This window comes from Sceloporus undulatus, chromosome 1, assembly GCF_019175285.1.
Source record: "Sceloporus undulatus isolate JIND9_A2432 ecotype Alabama chromosome 1, SceUnd_v1.1, whole genome shotgun sequence".
Lineage (NCBI taxonomy): Eukaryota > Metazoa > Chordata > Lepidosauria > Squamata > Phrynosomatidae > Sceloporus > Sceloporus undulatus.
This window is the reverse complement of record NC_056522.1, coordinates 38,124,298-38,142,226: the sequence shown is the minus strand read 5'-3', so window position 1 is coordinate 38,142,226 and position 17,929 is coordinate 38,124,298. Positions and strand designations below refer to the sequence as shown.

General features: G+C 38.4%; 1 protein-coding gene across 1 annotated transcript in view; it reads left to right on the top strand.

The window, feature by feature from the left end:
• USH2A (usherin) overlaps positions 1-17,929 on the top strand; it is a 665,459-nt gene that overhangs the window by 534,054 nt on the left and 113,476 nt on the right. The window contains 4 exon segments of the mRNA XM_042475774.1: positions 1,015-1,213; positions 9,079-9,186; positions 10,812-10,995; positions 13,409-13,566. Of these exon segments, the coding sequence (XP_042331708.1) occupies positions 1,015-1,213; positions 9,079-9,186; positions 10,812-10,995; positions 13,409-13,566 (649 nt within the window).

The following is a 17,929-nucleotide window of genomic DNA, read 5'->3' as shown; positions in this document are numbered from 1 at the left end:
ACAGCTTTCCTGCCTGAAAACCCAGCTCTTAGGCAGAATATGTAAAGCATCAGTTTTATCTTTCATTTTAGTTAAAAGCAAAAGAAGCTTTGAGGATGGATGGTAAACCCCTGCAGCCACATCAATCTAGTGGGCTAATACAGGGAATATTACTAACCATGTTACCTTGTATCTGAACCAATCCATCCTAGTTGGTATTTTACATATGCATGCACAGACACACCAAATCACACCCCCAGTACCTCACTATTCTTGATGTAGTGTGAGACAAAACAACAGTTCAGTAAACCACCTGAGCCTGTCTGGTCTTTTTTCCAGCAATGACAAGGCCATTTACTCCAGTTACTTAAATCTAATTGTCAAAATGTTTGAAACCTTTCAGCTTGACTTCAGTGATCAAAAACCTATTGGCCTTAGGAGGGGAGAAGAAAGAGTCACAGAGATACCATTCATGATTTAGGAAAGGTACTTCATACTTTGTAAAGCTGCCATTGAAATATAAGCCTCTCTTAGCTCTCCAGGAAACTGCATGTGCCTGTGTAAGCTGAAGAAGGGACAGGCAATCCCTTTTGATGGCACCCCTGGCTAAGGGCAAGAGTAGCAATGGCATCAAAGTTTATGCCAATGTTTACTGGTGATAAAACCCATATGAAATCAGGCTGTTAAAATGCAAAGACACTGATTAACCATATGGAAGGGAGTTATCATGGCAAGACAACCTGCCATCCAGATTTTCCCTTCGCCTGGTGCTTTGCACTGAAGACAAAACACTGTGAATCTGTTTTGATAAATTGTACACCTAGACTCATACCTAAGCATATTCAAGGTCAGATTTCACTGTTTGGGGGAGGGGGGAGAAATAAAAGAAGGGAGAAAAGTAACTAGTTCTACAGGGCTGTGGTAATGATATGCCAGAGCAAACAACACCATTTTAAACTAGAAGTGACATTCTCATTGATCAAGGTATCTCGTGCACTATTACAATAAATTGCTGTCTAATTCATGTATGTTCAGGTAGTTGCAGTCACTGTCCAAGGAGTCCCAGAGAGTGTTCAGCCACCAACAGTTACAGCTCTGAGTGCAACAGCATTGCATTTGAGTTGGACGGCACCAAGAAAGCCAAACGGTATCATCAGAGAATACCAGATCAGTCAAACTGGGAAAGGTCTTATACACAGTGACACTGCAGGCAAGATGCAGCATACAGTATCAGGTAAGGGTAGAAAACACATTAAAAGCATGATCTCATTGTCATATTTAGTAGGCTGTTTTCTGATATGGTTTTTTTAATGGCTGCAGTCCTAAATAAATATTTTAAATATTTTAAAGTTGAAACAGAGCAGAGCTTAGAAAGTTACCTTGTTTCAAACAATTTCATATGCAGCATGTTGTGGACCCCTCCCAACAAACACCTGTTTATGGAATAAAGGATAGATGCTTTTAGTTGCTCATCTCATTCTATTACCCATTGCTTTTTAGTGCTTCTTCTGAAAAAAAAAGTCCCACTTTCAGAAGTAAAAAATATCCTAAAAACGGGGGGGGGGGGGGTATGTCACCTCAAAATATCCCCCAAAATAGCAAGAAAAAGTAACAAGTAAACATTACTTATTATGCACAAAATTAATGCTGTCTCAAGGTATTACATTGTTTTGCTAGAGGAACTCCACCATGACCACCTTATCCACAGATTCTTTATCCATGAATTCTGCCATCCATGGGTTGAATATATATGTATATAAAATCAAATCTTGATTTTGTCATTTTATATAAGGGACACCATTTTATTACGCCATTCTATTTAATGGGACTTGAGCATCCACAGATTCTGGTATCCATGGGGGGTCCTTGATCCCTGTGGATACCAAGGCCCCACAGTACCTCTAAAAGGTGGTTTCATCACTTGCAACAAGTAATTTCCAAGTGATGAGACAAAGGCCTGGTCTTCACATGGAGAAAATGTACCAGTTCAAATGGAGGATGTCAGTGTCTCAACATGCCTACATATTTTTAAAAGTCCCTGCAAGTTTAAGAGGGGGAGGGAATAGGGAGAACCATCTGGTGAGTATTTTTTTTTCTCCATGCTATATTTCTCCTCACAGGACTTTTTCGTAAGTACTTTCAGAAAGGCCGTTGCACATGAGAGAAAACCCAGCAGACAAATGTGTCAATTTGTATTTGTCACTGCACAGAATAACATTTGCTGTGGTCCCTAAATTAGATTATTTACCTTTTAATTTGTTGTTATGAAATCTGCACTATCTTCAAGTTTTGTTTCCATGCAATTCAGTCTGGCATATAAAGAAATGTATTCTTTAGTTTTAAAGCTATAACATTAAAGCAACATTGTTAAGCATTAAAGCTACAACAGAAGGCTTGCTGTATCAGTCCATCATCATTGTGTTGTTTTGGGGATTCAGGAAGTCATAGTCCAAATAATAACATTCCCCAACTCAGGAATGCACTCTTTCTTGCTTATGCCATGTTGCTGAGGAAGACTATGATTTCCCTTTGTCCTAAATTGGAAGACATTCTTGTTCAGTGAAGTGGGGAGGGGGGGTTTCTAATACCAAAACTGTTGCAAAAGAATGTGTATTATTTCAGTTTTGTATCCTTTTACATCTGGAGGAGACTAATATGTAGAAAGGAGTTTCCCTTGCTGTCCAAAGGCAAGCCTACTTTTTTGCTCCCAAGGCTGTGATAGTGCTTTTGCAATGTGATAATTATTACTCTCTAAATTCATGATGTTCACTGAAACAACTGTACTTATTTCACAATCTCAAAAGTTTGAACTAACCATCATTTCATGCCCCTGCAGACTTGTGTTTTGATTTTTTCATCTTCTTCTTCTTCAAAAAAAAAAACAAAAACACCTTTGCTGTTCCCAGAGCAACAGTTGAACGTTAATGAAGCTGTAGCATTAGCGTTCCCTGAGACTTTGAATCCAAGGGCCTTACAAATTGCAGATGAGGAGGCTTGCACCTTGCCACTGCACCATTGTCTCACTGCTTATTTTTAATTACATCAAAGCTTTGGAAACATGATCCCATAAATGCTTTGTGGGAATAGCGGTGAATGTGCTTGTCATGTGAAATCCATAAATTGCTTATAATCCTCTCAAGATGTTAAAAAAAGCATTAAGTAATTGAAGACAGGAAGTCCTCAGTTAATTATTTAGAGGTGTTATCAATGCTTTAAGTAAACTGAAGCATTTTCTGCTATCGCTCTGAGTTGAATGCCATTGGGATCGAGGGGCACCAGCCATCATCTTCTCATATTCTCTAATGCAAACAGCATATGGCAGCTTGTCAATAAAAGACCTTTTTATATCATTTATTAGTGAACACTTCCAGTACTCTGTACAGAACAATTTGGATGACAGTTATGGCATTGTTTCACTTTGTGTTACTACTCCTTTACAAATGGTCCCGCTAATGCATTGGGGGATGGTTGGGGGGAGACTAAAATAATTAAGGGGCATTGTATTAAAAGAAAGCTAAGACTGCCCTCTTCAGCAGCAAAAGCAAGAACAGAAAACTGTTTTCCCAAGTCTCTTATTTGTATCTTAAAGGCAACCAGAATAATGGAATTGACAAAAGAAAAAGCTTTTTATGGCTAATTTTATTTTGAAAGAGACAGAGGTTCATTGGGATATATTCCACGGAAGACATGGTGTGCATTGTTTATAATATTTGTGAAAGAAATGGCTGGAGAATTTTATGAATACTTTATATTCCCAAAGGGGAGACATATTTGTTAACAGCCTTCTTGTAGCACTTTAAGGGCTAACATGATTATTTGTTGTTGTTAACTGCCTTTGAGTCGATCTCAACTCATGACGGTCCCATGGATGAGACATCTTCAAGACCCCCTGTCCACCACTGCTCTGCTTAATTCCTGCAACCCATACCTGTGAGCTCCTTAAAACAGTCCATCCATCTGTCTTGTGGCCTTTCTCTCTTCCTGCTTCCCTCCACCTTTCGCAGCATTATTGTCTTTTCCAAAGAGTCCTTCCTTCTTATGATGTGTCCGAAGTACGACAGCCTCAGTTTGGTCATCTTGGCTTCCAGGGAGGTTTCCGGTTTGACCTGAACAATTCTGACATTATTATTATTATTATTATTATTATTATTATTATTATTATTATTATTATTATGTTTTATTTATACAGCGCTGTAGACTTACACAGTGCTGTACATACAAACAATAAAATAAAGTAAAGGGTACAACAAAGTAAAGCAGGCAACAAATTAAAAATGTCACTTAACAAATAATAGTCACGCAATGCCTGGGAATGCTTCTCTGAACAGGATGGTCTTCAACTCAGTTTTGAAACTGGTTAAAGACGTTATGAGCCATGTTCATGGGGGAAGGAGATTCCAGGAGTGAGGGGCAGCAAGTGAAAAGGGATGAATCTGGGATGGTGCAGTGAAAACCTAGGCTGAGACATCAGACCTTGACTATTAGAACAGAGGGTACAAGTGGGAAGGTGAGGAGAAAGAAGGTTAGATAAATAAGGAGGGGCCAGCACATGCTGGGCTTTAAAAGCCAACAGCAGAAGCTTATACTGAATACGGAAGGGGAAGGGGAGCCAGTGAAGGGATGATAATAAAGGATAAACATGGTCAAAGTGGCGAGCGGATGTAATAAAGCGTGTAGCTGAATGCTGGACAGATATTAAAGGACAGAGGTGAGAGAGGTTGTGAGAGACAACCAGAACGTGGACCAGAGTCTTGGCAGTAGAGGCTGAAAGAAATGGACGGATTTTAGCAATATTGTAGAGAAAGAATCTACAGGCCTTGGTTGTGGCCTGGATCTAGGGGATACACGACAGACAAGAATAAAAAATGACACCAAGACTGCAGGCTTCCTGGACCAGTTGAATAGAGATGTTGTCGACAGAAACAGAAATGGAGTATTGGAGGGAGAGCTTCGGTGGAAAGACAAGAAGCTCTGTCTTGGACATGTTGAGCTTCAAACATCAATGAGAGAGCTGTAAGACAAGGCCGCAGGTTGCCTACCCCTGAGCTAAGGGGTCAGGCAAGGCTGCATCTTTTTATCCTATCTGTTAACTTGTATGCAGAAAATATCATAAGAAGAGCAGGCTTGAACACAGAAGAAATAGTAAAAGAATTCCCATACCTGGGATCAAACATTTGATAGAAATGGGGGCTGTAGTCAGGAAATCAGAAGAAGATTAAGAATGGGGAGGGTGGCTATGAAAGAACTAGAAAAGATTCTAAAATACAAAGATATACAACTCAGCACAAAAGTTAGAATCATACAAGCCATCGTATTCCCTATTACCATGTATGGATGTGAGAGCTGGACAGTTAAGAAAGATGATATGAAGAAAATCAATTAATTTGAGATGTGGTGCTGGAGAAGAGTGCTGAGGATCCCATGAACAGCCAAAAGAAAAAAACAAATGGATCCTAGAGCAGATCACTTTGGAGATATGCTGTTTAAATGATGCATGCATCCTAAGAGGCCAGAAGCCACGTTAAAGCGCAGCTTTGGTGCAGCTTCTGGCCTCTTAAGATGCCTGTGTCATTTGAACAGCATACCTCCAAAGTGACTTGAAGCAGCTTTATTTTGGCCTGTCTGTTCGGGCCCATAGTTTTTCAAATAGTTTGGATCCAAACCATGTAGGGCTTTTAAGGTTAAGGTTAGTAGAAGAATAAAAGGAAATAAAGTCCCATGTGCAGACAGAAGTCTACAAAAGCTATGTTACCAGCTTCTTTCTTTCAGTTAGTCTCAAAGATGCTACGAGATCCCTGTGAAAACATATTAATAGATGGATGTCATCCTGGTGGCTACAAACTTGTGTATCAGTAGAACAGTGAATCTGCTCTGTAGTTTGGTCTGAACTTTAAATGAGCTATTTGAGTTGATCATTCTGAGTTGATCCTTTAAAACTCATATTAAAAAATGGAGAGGATTTAAGGCTCCACTGACATGGACTGTATCTGCATTTCAGAAATAAACCAGTTTGACTCCACTTTGACTACCATGGCTTCATGCTATGGAATCCTGGAATTTGTTTATTGTTGTGGCATCAGAAATCAATGACAGAGAAGTCTAAATATCTAATAAAACTACAAATTCCAGAATCCCATAGCATTCTATGAGGTTAAAGCACTGCCAGACTGCATTGTTTCTGCAATGCAGAGGTAGGCTTAAAAGCCATCAGCTGCCATGAGTCACAGTACTATTGCACACAACAGCTAATCATCACAACCAATTGCCTCTAATAAGAAAATAGATTCAGATAACTGGAGATTTCTTACCCACCACTGAATTTTGATCAAAGGAAGATGCTACACATTTTAGGAACTTTGAGAGGAGAATTTCAACAAGATCTGAAATTTCTCAGGGGTATCCTACACTTCCGAAATTACTGTCACATTCCTAACACGGAATTAAAAGCCACTTAAAGACTCCCTCTGGATTGAAATGGCTGAATAAATTCATGGAAAGCTATAAGATTTTAGACAAAACTAATAAAATTTCCCAGGAGAAATTCCTACAGCCCAAATTACAATATTGCATTTATTGAAGATTGCATATAAGCACTGCTTTTTATAAAGCATGTAGTACTTTGTATATCTCTCTCCATAACTGTCACTCTCTTATTGTCAGCTGGATAAATACATTTTCTTAATTCTAAAACATTTGGTGCAGGAACTCCTCTTTTTTTCTTCCTTGCCTATTTTTCTCTCTATGTAGTTCATAGGTGTAAATGAATTTTGCTTCCTAATAAATATTTCTTTTAAAAGCGAATAAACATATCTCCCTTTAGGGGAATTAAAGTAATCTGTTGCTGCAGTAATCTTTCCTATCATGAAATGTTGTTGACTATTTGGCTCACATCCATGCCTCTGCCTCCCTATCCTGCAAGTGCTGTTTTAACCCTCTTGCCTTTGTGCTAAGTTTACACACAGCGGGTTGGAGGGTTTTTTTTAGCTTCCCTTCCAGTTCATGATTAGGTTAGAGTCCAAGCTGTTTCTCTGACTCATCTCTTTATTTTCTAGTGCTTCTCATCCTGTTCAATTTGCACATGGCTTGAAGCCTTGGGTGTCATTCATTCATTGTTTTTCCTTTCAGATGGGTCTCTTGTGTATTGCTCCTGTGTATGTATGACCATTAAAAAAAAAGAGGCAACAACAATGAAGTTGTCATCTAATCGGCTTTAGACAAACGGTCAAACCTAAAGCTTTTCTCTCTCTCTCTTTTCTTGTCATAGAATTGCATTGTTTCCCCCCCCCCCTTAAAGCAGGTACAATGCTAGTTTAATGAAAACATTTTGCAAAGGATAGGCAAGCAGAGATAAGAAAGCTGGGGCCCATCACTGACAAGGACAAGAAACATTAGAGGAAAAAATACAAACTGTGAACAGAAGTCTAATAGCAGTTCCTGAGCTTACAGTAAAAGAGAATCCAGTGTCTTTCCCCACTTCTTGATACAGCTTTTCAAAACTTATATATTAGAAGGAATACATATTTATAAACCATGTTCAAAGGTTCCATTGAGCCTTTAAATGTTTTGTGGTAGAGAAATGTTAAGGAAAATCCATAGGAGGTGGCTGTAAATTAAAGGTATAGAAATGGAAGAAGAGTTGACTAGGCAAAGAGGCTGTATTTTGGTCTGGATCCCAGGGTTCATTTAATGAGCGTACAATACAGTAGCATATTCTGTTTAAAAGCTTGTTGGTGGAAATGGATGCTGTGTATCTTTATGCAATGACAAAATATGGCCAACTTCTTGAATTCAGGGCCAGTAAGGGGTGATAATGGTGACTGGCATGGTTTTAAAAGGGGACTTTGCAAATGTAGCAATGGTGAGGCTATTGGTGGCTATTCTTTACCACAAAATAAAGTTTCTATGTTTAGAGGCAGAATGTCTTTCAATGCATATAGCTAGAAAACAAACTGGGCGAAGAGAGCTATTGACTTTACCTCTCTGTGGACTAAACCAAACTAAAAAGTGGTACAATATAGTTTTTAAAAGAAATTAAATTATTAAACAGCTTACAATATACTATTAGAAGTATTTTAAAGAACCAGTACAATTGAAGCTAAAGCTTATCAGGGAAAAAAGGTATTTGATCACCAACAGAACAGCAAGGAGGGACAAATTAGCCATCCAAATAAGAAAGCGTCAGAGCCTAGAGGTAGTCACTGAAAGGGCTCATCAGGTATCCCCACTCAGTGTCTCTCTGAAGGTGATGAGAATGAGAGAAGGGCCTTTTCTGATGATCCCAGAACCCAGATCTGATCTTATGGGGAGATACCTGGAGCTGAGTTATATAGGTTTCACTAGCAGTTTGAATGGTGTCTTGAAACACAAAGGTGTGTGTGTGTTGAGCTTCAGAGAATCCCTCCCCCGCCTCCAGGGCACCACTACTCACCAAGTGCAGACTTTGGGGTCATGGCTAGCCCATCAAAGGCAAGGAGGATGGGCATGGTGTGCATGGCATATCCTGCTCCTCTTCCTCAGCAAGAGCAGCTATGTCAGGAACTGGCAAGAGAAAGGTGGTGGAGGTCATCACAGAGGCACCTCAGCACTCACTGCTACCCCACCAACCAGGATGAGGTTTCCTTGGGGATGCCTCCTCCTGCTCCCTGGCCCTCTGATGCTTATCACCTGGTACAGTGCGCACCCACCGTAGCCTGCTAATGACATCACTGATTTTTCCCTGCCCTGTTATCAACATTTCCAGGTCAGTCAGCATGTACCTCTGAGATAACCAAAGAAAGGAGATGCTTGGGTGAGACCAATAACTTCTTCTTCCTCTCTCTCTCTCTCTCTGCATAAAAGTTGATCAGCTATTCAAAAGTAACTGTGGCACTTCTGAGTTTTCTGTGGCATACCTGCAGTACTAGTGTGGTGAATCTGGAACTATGCTCCCACAGAATCTTATGGACATAGTGGGGAAGATCCATGAATGTAAACATATTTATATTCATGTGCTATTCTAGTTGACAACAAATGTTCTATTTCTTCTAGAATTGTGCTTTTCTTCTAGATGTTCCTCAGAACATTTCAAGACTTAATTTTAATCTGTTTTGTATAATATAGGTCTTCACCCTCACAGAAACTACAGCTTCACACTTGCAGCATGTACATTTGTTGGATGTACTTCCAGTCAGGCAAGTTCAAGTAGAACATTGCAAGCTTCTCCTCAAGGTAAAGAGAAATGTACTGACCTCTTTATAGCTTGTACCCTTCTACTTGTTATACATATTGCTGATTGTTGGCAGTATTCTTTGAATTTGTTGCTTTCTGGTTTCATGTGGTCATATCAGAAGAACCCATTCCTAGATTCCCAGATGTACACATCTTTTGCATGGAAAATGATGAATCTCTGAAATTGTATGCATGTCTCTTTTGATGTGCTATGTCCATTTTGATGTGCTGTGTCCCCGTAGGATATTTCAGTGATAGATGATCCAGGACTATCAGAGGTAGCAGTGTATCTATGCAGGAAAAAAATTAGAGTCAGAAATTAGTTGGATGCGTAAGAGACAGTTCAATTAATTCTTTACTTTTAAAGAAAAAAAGCTTTTTGACAGTGGAACGTGAGTCAAGGGAGTATAACTAGAATGAATATCTTGCCCAAGTTAATTGAGTGGACATGTCACTTCTTTATTGATGTGAAACATCTCTTTAGTGAGATACTAAGCTTCTCTTTCTTCAGTACCACAATGGAGCCACATTCCATGGCTTTATCCTATGATAATGTGGTATCTCCTAAGCCACAACTAGTGATGGGACTGAGTCTGCAAAGGTAGATCTTTCCCCACAGTTCCACAGGCAGATCACAACCAGATTGTGGCAACAACAGCAGCAGTAGCTGGATGGGTGTTTGCCTTTTGTTGAATCTCCTGGGCAGTCTTCTTGGGGTTTCTTCTCCTGTGAAAGTGCTGGGATTCCTGCTGGAAAATTTAAGATGATAGCTTACTCCAAAGTCTCTCATATAAAGCAGGGGGTTAAGGCTGGTAACTCATACAGTAGCACTTCTCAAAGCCATCTTTTTCTGTCCGAGTAGAAATCTCCACTCACAAAAAAAGGGGAAATTAAAGCCTATAACGTCACATTCATTAATGCAAAGCAGAACAAAGGGAGAAATCCACACAGCCAACACAATCATGTGTTCTCCATGAACAATTCCCATTACACAGAAAAGACAAACTGGGGCTATTTCATTTTATTTCTGTATTTATATTATTTTATTTATGTCGTACCATTATCCCAATATGGGACCAAAGGAGGCTCACAACTTAAATTAAAACAAAATACAGCTGAAAATTAATGATGACAATAAAAACAGTTCAAAGCAAAGAAATAAACTCTCCCATTAAAAACAGCACTTACTTGAAATATTTTACAAGCATTTAAAACATAACAGAGAGGACAAGAGTACAGCTTGCCCACATTACTAGACCCTCCTTCTGCAGCAACTAGTTAATATTCAAAAGCCAGTGCAAATAAATGTCTCTGCCTGGCAGTGAAAGATGAGTGGAAAGAAATCTATGCTTCGGGGGTGGGAGTGAAATTCCACAGTTGGGAAGCAGCCACTAAGAAGACCCTCTCATGCGTTCTCACCAAACATGGCTGTGATATTGGTGTAACGTAACGAAGAGTAAGCCTTCCTACAAAGATCTCAAAAATTAGGCAAGATCTATAGGGAGATAACAGTAGTTTAGATGTATGAATTTATGTATATAGTGCAGGTATGTATTATTCTGGTGTATAAATATCAGCTTCTAGCTAACCCAATTTCTAAAGTGCTGTTCTTGATGTAATTGCAGGGGTATGGTCTCAACCTCGTCATATCATAATTAGTTCCACAATTGTGGAAGTGTATTGGGATGAACCAGAACAACCCAATGGAATTATTTCTCTGTACCGATTGTTTCGAAATGGAGAAGAGATTTTCAACGGTGGTGAAAGAAATCTCAATTTCACTGATTCTGACCTACAACCAAACAGAAGGTAAAAATGTTAGAAACATAGAATAAGCATGAGAGGGTGTTTATTAAAATATAGCATAGCTTTCCACAATGCTGAAGCAGAGTCCAGCTTTTAGCCCATAAGCATACAAATAATCACTTAGGACATCCTGTTAGTGACAGGGATCCTGTTAGTAACCTGTATGCGTGTAAGTGTAGATTATTTGTATGTATTTCTTTGACATGCTGTTTGTACAAAAAAATATGCAAAACAACATTCTTTTGTAGGAAGCAGTCTATTTAGAACAAAATATTTTTGTACAGTATGTGTGTGTTGGGCAGACATCTCCAGATGAAGGAATGTGCCATCCCATACAAAAGGTAACACAAGGCAAACATAGGTGACCATAATAGGTGTTTCTGCCTTTTTTCTTTCTTCTTCAAATCTGGAAAATGGTCAGTTAGGTTTATGACCCTTGGTGAGGTCTGAGGGATCCATAAGTGTAAACTTACAGCGCTTTATAAATAAAGGTTAATAATAATAATAATAATAATAATAATAATAATAATAATAATAATACCTCATTTTTATACTTTATGCTGAAGTTTGTTTATTTGTGATTTAACTTATTTACCATCAAGGGTAGTTTTGTTTTGTTTGTAAACTACCTTGGGTCCCATGTGAGGACAAAGGTGGTATATAAATGAAATAAATTATATAAATAAATAAATTCCACCCTATTTGAGATCTCCTTATCTCACTGTGTTGTGCATGTTTAAAAATGGTGGTGTGCAATAAAAGAAAAAAATGTTAGTTATATGCCTTACTTTATACAAATCCAATAAAGTGTTTCCTACATTGTTGCTTTGAATAAAGGGTCTTTCTCATGGTTTTTTTTTTTCTTTTAAATTACTTGACTCTTCCTTTCTGATTGAGTCAACATGGAGACTTGATGAATGGTTTCTTCCCATACAATTCTGGGAGGGAAATACACAGATGAACTGATAGAGTGTTTGTTAGTGTAAATCCTTTTAGGTCATTTAAGAAATAATTGAGCCATTGGAAAAACAAAAAACGAAAAACTGAGGAGCCCCTTCTTAAAGTCCACAAGGGCCCTTCACAATCAGCAAAAAGCGCTGGCCTGCAGGTGGGGTGAGGGCTGAGCTTCCCCACGCTCAAAGCCCTCACTGCACTGCCCAGGCACCATCTTGGCATGCCCATTTAGATGGCATGCACCATGATGATGCCCCTTTAGCACAGTGCCCAAATGGCGCTGAGCCAAAGGGGCTTCATCAAGCTGCACAGCAGCAGCTATAGCACCCCTTCGTGGGCACAAAAAAGAGCTGTTTTTTCTGGCTCCTTTTTATGCTCTACGGAGACCCGATCGGTGCCACGGCCCACATTTGCCACGGCATTGAACCAGGGCAGAAGGGGTGGTATCTCGCTGCCCCTTCCTGCCCATCTATAAAGCCCATCAGTATCCATGACACATTTCATGTGGTTAGGTATTGTCTTGGAGCTATGGCACAGACAAGCAGACACATAGTCTTCTGTAATTATCATTCCTTGCAGCGTGATAGAAGAAAGGAAGGATATTGTTTCCCCAAAATGGTAAGAACTTCCATGAGTGCAAATATTTTTGTTGTGGAAATTCTGAATTGTAAAAATATGTATCTAATGGAATGAAAGAAAGACATATTCAGAAGCAGAGGATGCATATGGTGCTTCACTATGTATATATATGCAAAGAATGGATGCTTTTAGTTCTTGAATTGTGTGTGATCACCAGAAGGGTAGGTACTTGGCTCAGATGCCTACTCTTGACTATACAATCAGCACTGTCCAAACTTGAACGCTGGGTTCTCTGGGGCCTTTTGCACTTCACACATAGTGCTATGATTCCATTTTAACTGCCATGATAATATCCCATGGAATCCTGGAATTTGCAGTTTAGGAAATCTATTTAGACTTCTCAGCAAGAGAGTTCCAATGCCTCATCAAATTATAGTTTCTGAGATTCCAGGGGTGTAGCCATGGCAAATAAATAGAATCACAGTGCTGTACTTGTGCAGCATGAAAGGGCTTCTGTATGATATGTGTATATTTTGTTACATATGTATTATTACAAAGTCATCTTTGACAACGCTGGCTCCCTCAGCTTAGTAGCAGAGATGAGTACTGTCCCCTACAGTCCGACACGACTAAAGAGTCATGTCAGAGGGGAAACCTTTACCTTTTTTTTAAAAAAAAACCTATTGTTACATACAGACATGCAGGATGTATTTTATTAGTATCTAACAGGCAACATGTTTCATTACACTTGTTCATCCTGAATGTAACAAATGCTAAAAATGAAAAGAAATGTGTTACAAATAACTAAAATAATTGAACATTTATTCCCCACCACTCTTTCTTCCCGTCCCCTTTTGTTTTTTCTTGGTGTGTGTTTTTATAGATATGTTTACCAGCTAGAAGCTAGCACATGGGGTGGTAGCAACACAAGTGACAAATACATCATCCAGACACCATTAGCCACACCAGAGGAAATTCCCATCCCATATAATGTCACAACAATAGATGCATATTCCATATTTGTTGCTTGGGACCCTCCTGGTAAGCATGCCTGCCTATGTGCTATATAGTAAACAAGTTGCCTATCTGCTACAGTCATCCATTTTGTCCTACACATTTTTTTTGTCATTTGCAAAAAAGAGCTTTTATGAATGTTGACTCAATGCTAACACAGGTTAGCCATCTTGCTGAAGGTGGAAGATTTGGCGTAATCATGAAAAGACATCAAGTAACTTAGTTTATTATCATATTACATAATGACAGGAGGGAAGCATCATTTAGATTTTCTGCCTCAGGCACCAAAATGTCTTGAGCCATCTCTAGCTGATGATACAATAATTATGAAATAATTAAGCAATTGAATAGACTCAGCTCCATTCAAATGGAAAAGATGATAATATGCCAAAGTGTGAATTTTAATTTGATGGTGGTCATTTACTTGTACTAGCACCCTTCTCTACCCTATGTCCAATTAATTGATTAATTAAATTTGGCTTTGGAACAGTATGTTACAATCAGTGATGCCTAACTTTTTAATACAAGGGAACAGCAATATGTGTTGAACTCCTGGTAAATTCAACCAATTTAGGGACTGCTTACTCTCCCAAAAAGAAGCAAGGCCAGCCAAAAAGTATCCCAATTTCTTGCAGCTATCCCTCACAAACAAATAAGAAAATCCAATAATTTGCAGCTAATTATTTTTATTTCTACAGATGTCCCTTAACATAGATGGGTCATATAAACTGTTTTATATCAGAGTTTCATCCAGCCCTGATCAAAACAATTGTCCACAACTTCTGCTAAATGTGTGCAATTATTCATATTAAGGTATAGTGTAGCAAATTAATAATTTGTTTCATACAGAAATTCAGGCCCCACAGATATATTTAGTGTGGTTATTTTATTGCAAATGGTCTGATTTTGTATCTAGATAACTTCTTTAAGTTAGATATATTCAGATATATTGATATGTATGGCTCAATAATTTTTCTGTTCAAACCTTCCTAATATTTTAAAAAATATTCACACCTTGCAGCACAGTCAAAGCTGAGCTAAAGGACAGAAAAGCATCAGATCTAAACTCACCTATAAATATTTGCCATCATGCTAGGAATAGTAAATATTCCAGTGATGTCCATTGAACCAATGGTTAATAGATCTATAATATCCTGAGCTGTCAATCTTTTAGTTTTCAGAAGCACAAAATCCATTATAGAAATGCTATAATGTATGAAAAAGATTAAAATCTTAAATTAAACTCCCCCTACCCCCACAGCCTTGAAGGATTTAGAAACCAGAAGGAAGAAGAATTTGACTTATAATCTACAGCTGATTTCCGTGGAAAGTGTCTTTTGATAACAAGTTTCAGTGGATGCTTTGAATATTCACTATCATAAATAGGTTTTAGGACCTTCTTATAGGTTCTGGACATAGATCTGTGGACTATATCCACCTTATTTTGATACAGGGAGGCAGTTTTTATATAGGACAGTCCATGTATTCATGCATGTCATTAATGTTTGTAGAAGTGATTGGCATTTTTATTTACAGGAAAACGCATATGTTGTTACCCACATTGGGATACATTAGGTATGTAAAAAAATGCAAATTTTCTCATCCTCAGTGAGAAGGGGTGTCTCAGAACATCAATGCACCACCTCAAAACAATAGCAAACAGCTGGAAGATATTTGTTATACTCTGGGACTGGGAAAGCACTGTACAAAGTATGTTTTGCTCTGCAACATGAAACTTTGTGGAAAACACACAAAAATGCATATTTTGCATATTGCTTCATTGTACACAGAAAATACTCTGTTTTCTTTGCAGAATGTTGATTTTGCACAAAACTCAAACTTTTTCTGGGGAAAGATTGCTCTCTGTGCAAATTGTTCACAAAAGAGTCTCAATGTATGAAAGGTCCTTGAAAAATACACTCTTGCATTCTTTCCCATTTGTGAGGGGAGGGAAATGATATTTGTTTGTGTATGTGAGAATGTGGAGGGGGGAGTGAAGCTTTACATACCTATGGAATAAGGATGTTATTGTGGAAAGAAAGTGAACAACTTGGCTTAGAAATTAATAAGATGAGCAAATACGATATGACTCACTTGCAAAGCCTTGTATTTGCACATTAGCATCTGAAACGTCTCATTTTCATGTGTAATTTCAAGCCCATGAAAATGTTCCCAAGTAAAATTAGGAGTGTTTTTCAAACTTATTTCTCTTGAAAAAAGTAATAGTATTTAAATTTTGGATGCAACGTTTCTGTGCTTGTTGCCTGTTGTAAGATATGAAAAGTGAATCCTGTAACTCCCATTGTCATACATATGAGTTCAAGATGTATCTGCATAGATAAGGGAAATGAAGAAGAAGCATAATGGATGGTTAAGGTTACTTCTTATTCCCACTCATGAACAGGAACACAACTGTATATGTGTGTTGTTGTTGTTTGTTGTTTTGTTTTGTTTTGCTTTGCTTTGCTTTTGGAAGAAGTAGATTGCTTTGGCAGAACACCAACAAAGATTGGCTAATTAAGGAGAAAAAGAGGCTTGACTAATTATGGACAAAAAATGACTAAGGTAACTGAAGAAACAGAAATGGTCCAAAATTTAAGCTCCATGTTATGTGCTCCAACACCCCGAAAGGCTAAGGTCCAAAACACACTGCAGAAACAATCCATTTCACTGCTAGGGAATCCTGGGAACTGTAGTTTTGTGAGCCATTCAACCTTCTCTGTTAGAGAGATCTGGTGCCACAATAAAATACAATTCCTAGGATTCCTTTGCACTCAACCAGGGCAGTTAAAGTGGTCTTAAACTGGATTAGTGTGTTTTGGACCTAAGTTGGTGGCTACAGATGACAGGCCTTTCTCTGTAGCAGCACCCTGACTGGAATTCCCTTCCCAAACTTCCCTGCCCATTACTTTAGGGTTTCCCCCAGGCTGCAAAAACTCTGTTTCTTCCCATGGCCTTCAATTCATAGAGCCAGGACACCTTCTCCAGCTATTTTCAGTGTTTTGTTTGGTTGTTTTTGTTTGATTGATTTAGCTTGGTTTTCAGACTATTTTAAGGAGTTAGTTTAGTCTCTTTGCAAATGCTTTTATGTATTTAATGTTTTAAATGTTTTGATCCATAGTAGATCACCCAAGGGGTCTTGGTGGGTTGAAAGCTGATAACAGCTTTCAATAAATATATAATCTTTTACAGGCATTTACAAAAGGGTGAGATTGACTACAGTGTGACAGGAGGAGAGAGAAATAAATCAAAAGTTTGAATTCTTAGAAATATCAACATGGTAAAGCAATTTTATGGGTATTTTACAGGAAGGAAGGATAATATCTCACCATGTCTCTGCATAGACTATTTTCCTAAGGTTAAAATTGCAAGGGGATGTCAGTCCAGAAAAGCAAGGCTCAAAGAATGCAACTGGATGTGGTTACAAAATAATATGTAGAGACATATATAGGAGCCTAAATACCCTAAAGCCACCAGATCCCATCTGATAGTGGAAGCTAAGCAGGGTCAGTTAGTACTGGAATGGGAGAGTGTCAATGAATACCAGGCACTGTAGGCACATACACACACAGGTGACTTTAAGGTGCATACACACACAGGGATATGTATTACATATTATCCAGAGAATTCCCAGGGATCAGACTGTCCAGCATCAAAAACCCAGAACCTTGTGTATGCAAACTATGGCAGGTTCGTTCTGTTTTACAGCTTTCATTTTATTTTCCTTTGAAGTTTACTTTTTCCATGAGTTATTCTTCAGTTATACATTCAATACATTATACTGAAATACTGTATTTCTCCCTTTTATAGTCAAAGGTCAACCTTTATAATAAGGGTTGGCAGTGATTCTCCCATTGAGACAGTCATTTTAATTGATATTGTCTCCAGGAATAAAATTGCTTTTTATTAATCAAGTTTTGATGAGAGGCTAGTTGGCCAAAGTATCTTCCTGTCTGTGGAAAGAGGCTACATTTTGGCATACAATCCTCTGTCTTTCATAATAAATTTGGATCGCATAAGCACCCACAGGATTAATCATGGACAACCTATCCATGGAGTCTCCTTTTATTTTAATTATGGTGTTTCAACAGCAGTGATGTCCCTGAATTCTATAACTTTATAGATGTAATAATTCAAAACTCATGTCTTAACTAAATGGCAAGATGTCCAAGTAGTGGTTAAAGAGATTAATTAAGGAGTAAGAGAAGATGGTTGACACGCCTCACTTACTTTAGAAAATAGGGCTTTAATTTCTGAAAAAGCGTGAGATGGTGGCTTTAGATGTACTTCTTTTTAACCACGATAATGTTAAAAGGGTTTGACTTTTAAGCTTGGGATCAATAGGGGAAAGAGGGCAAGTTTAATCCCCACCCCCATTATGTTCCTGAAT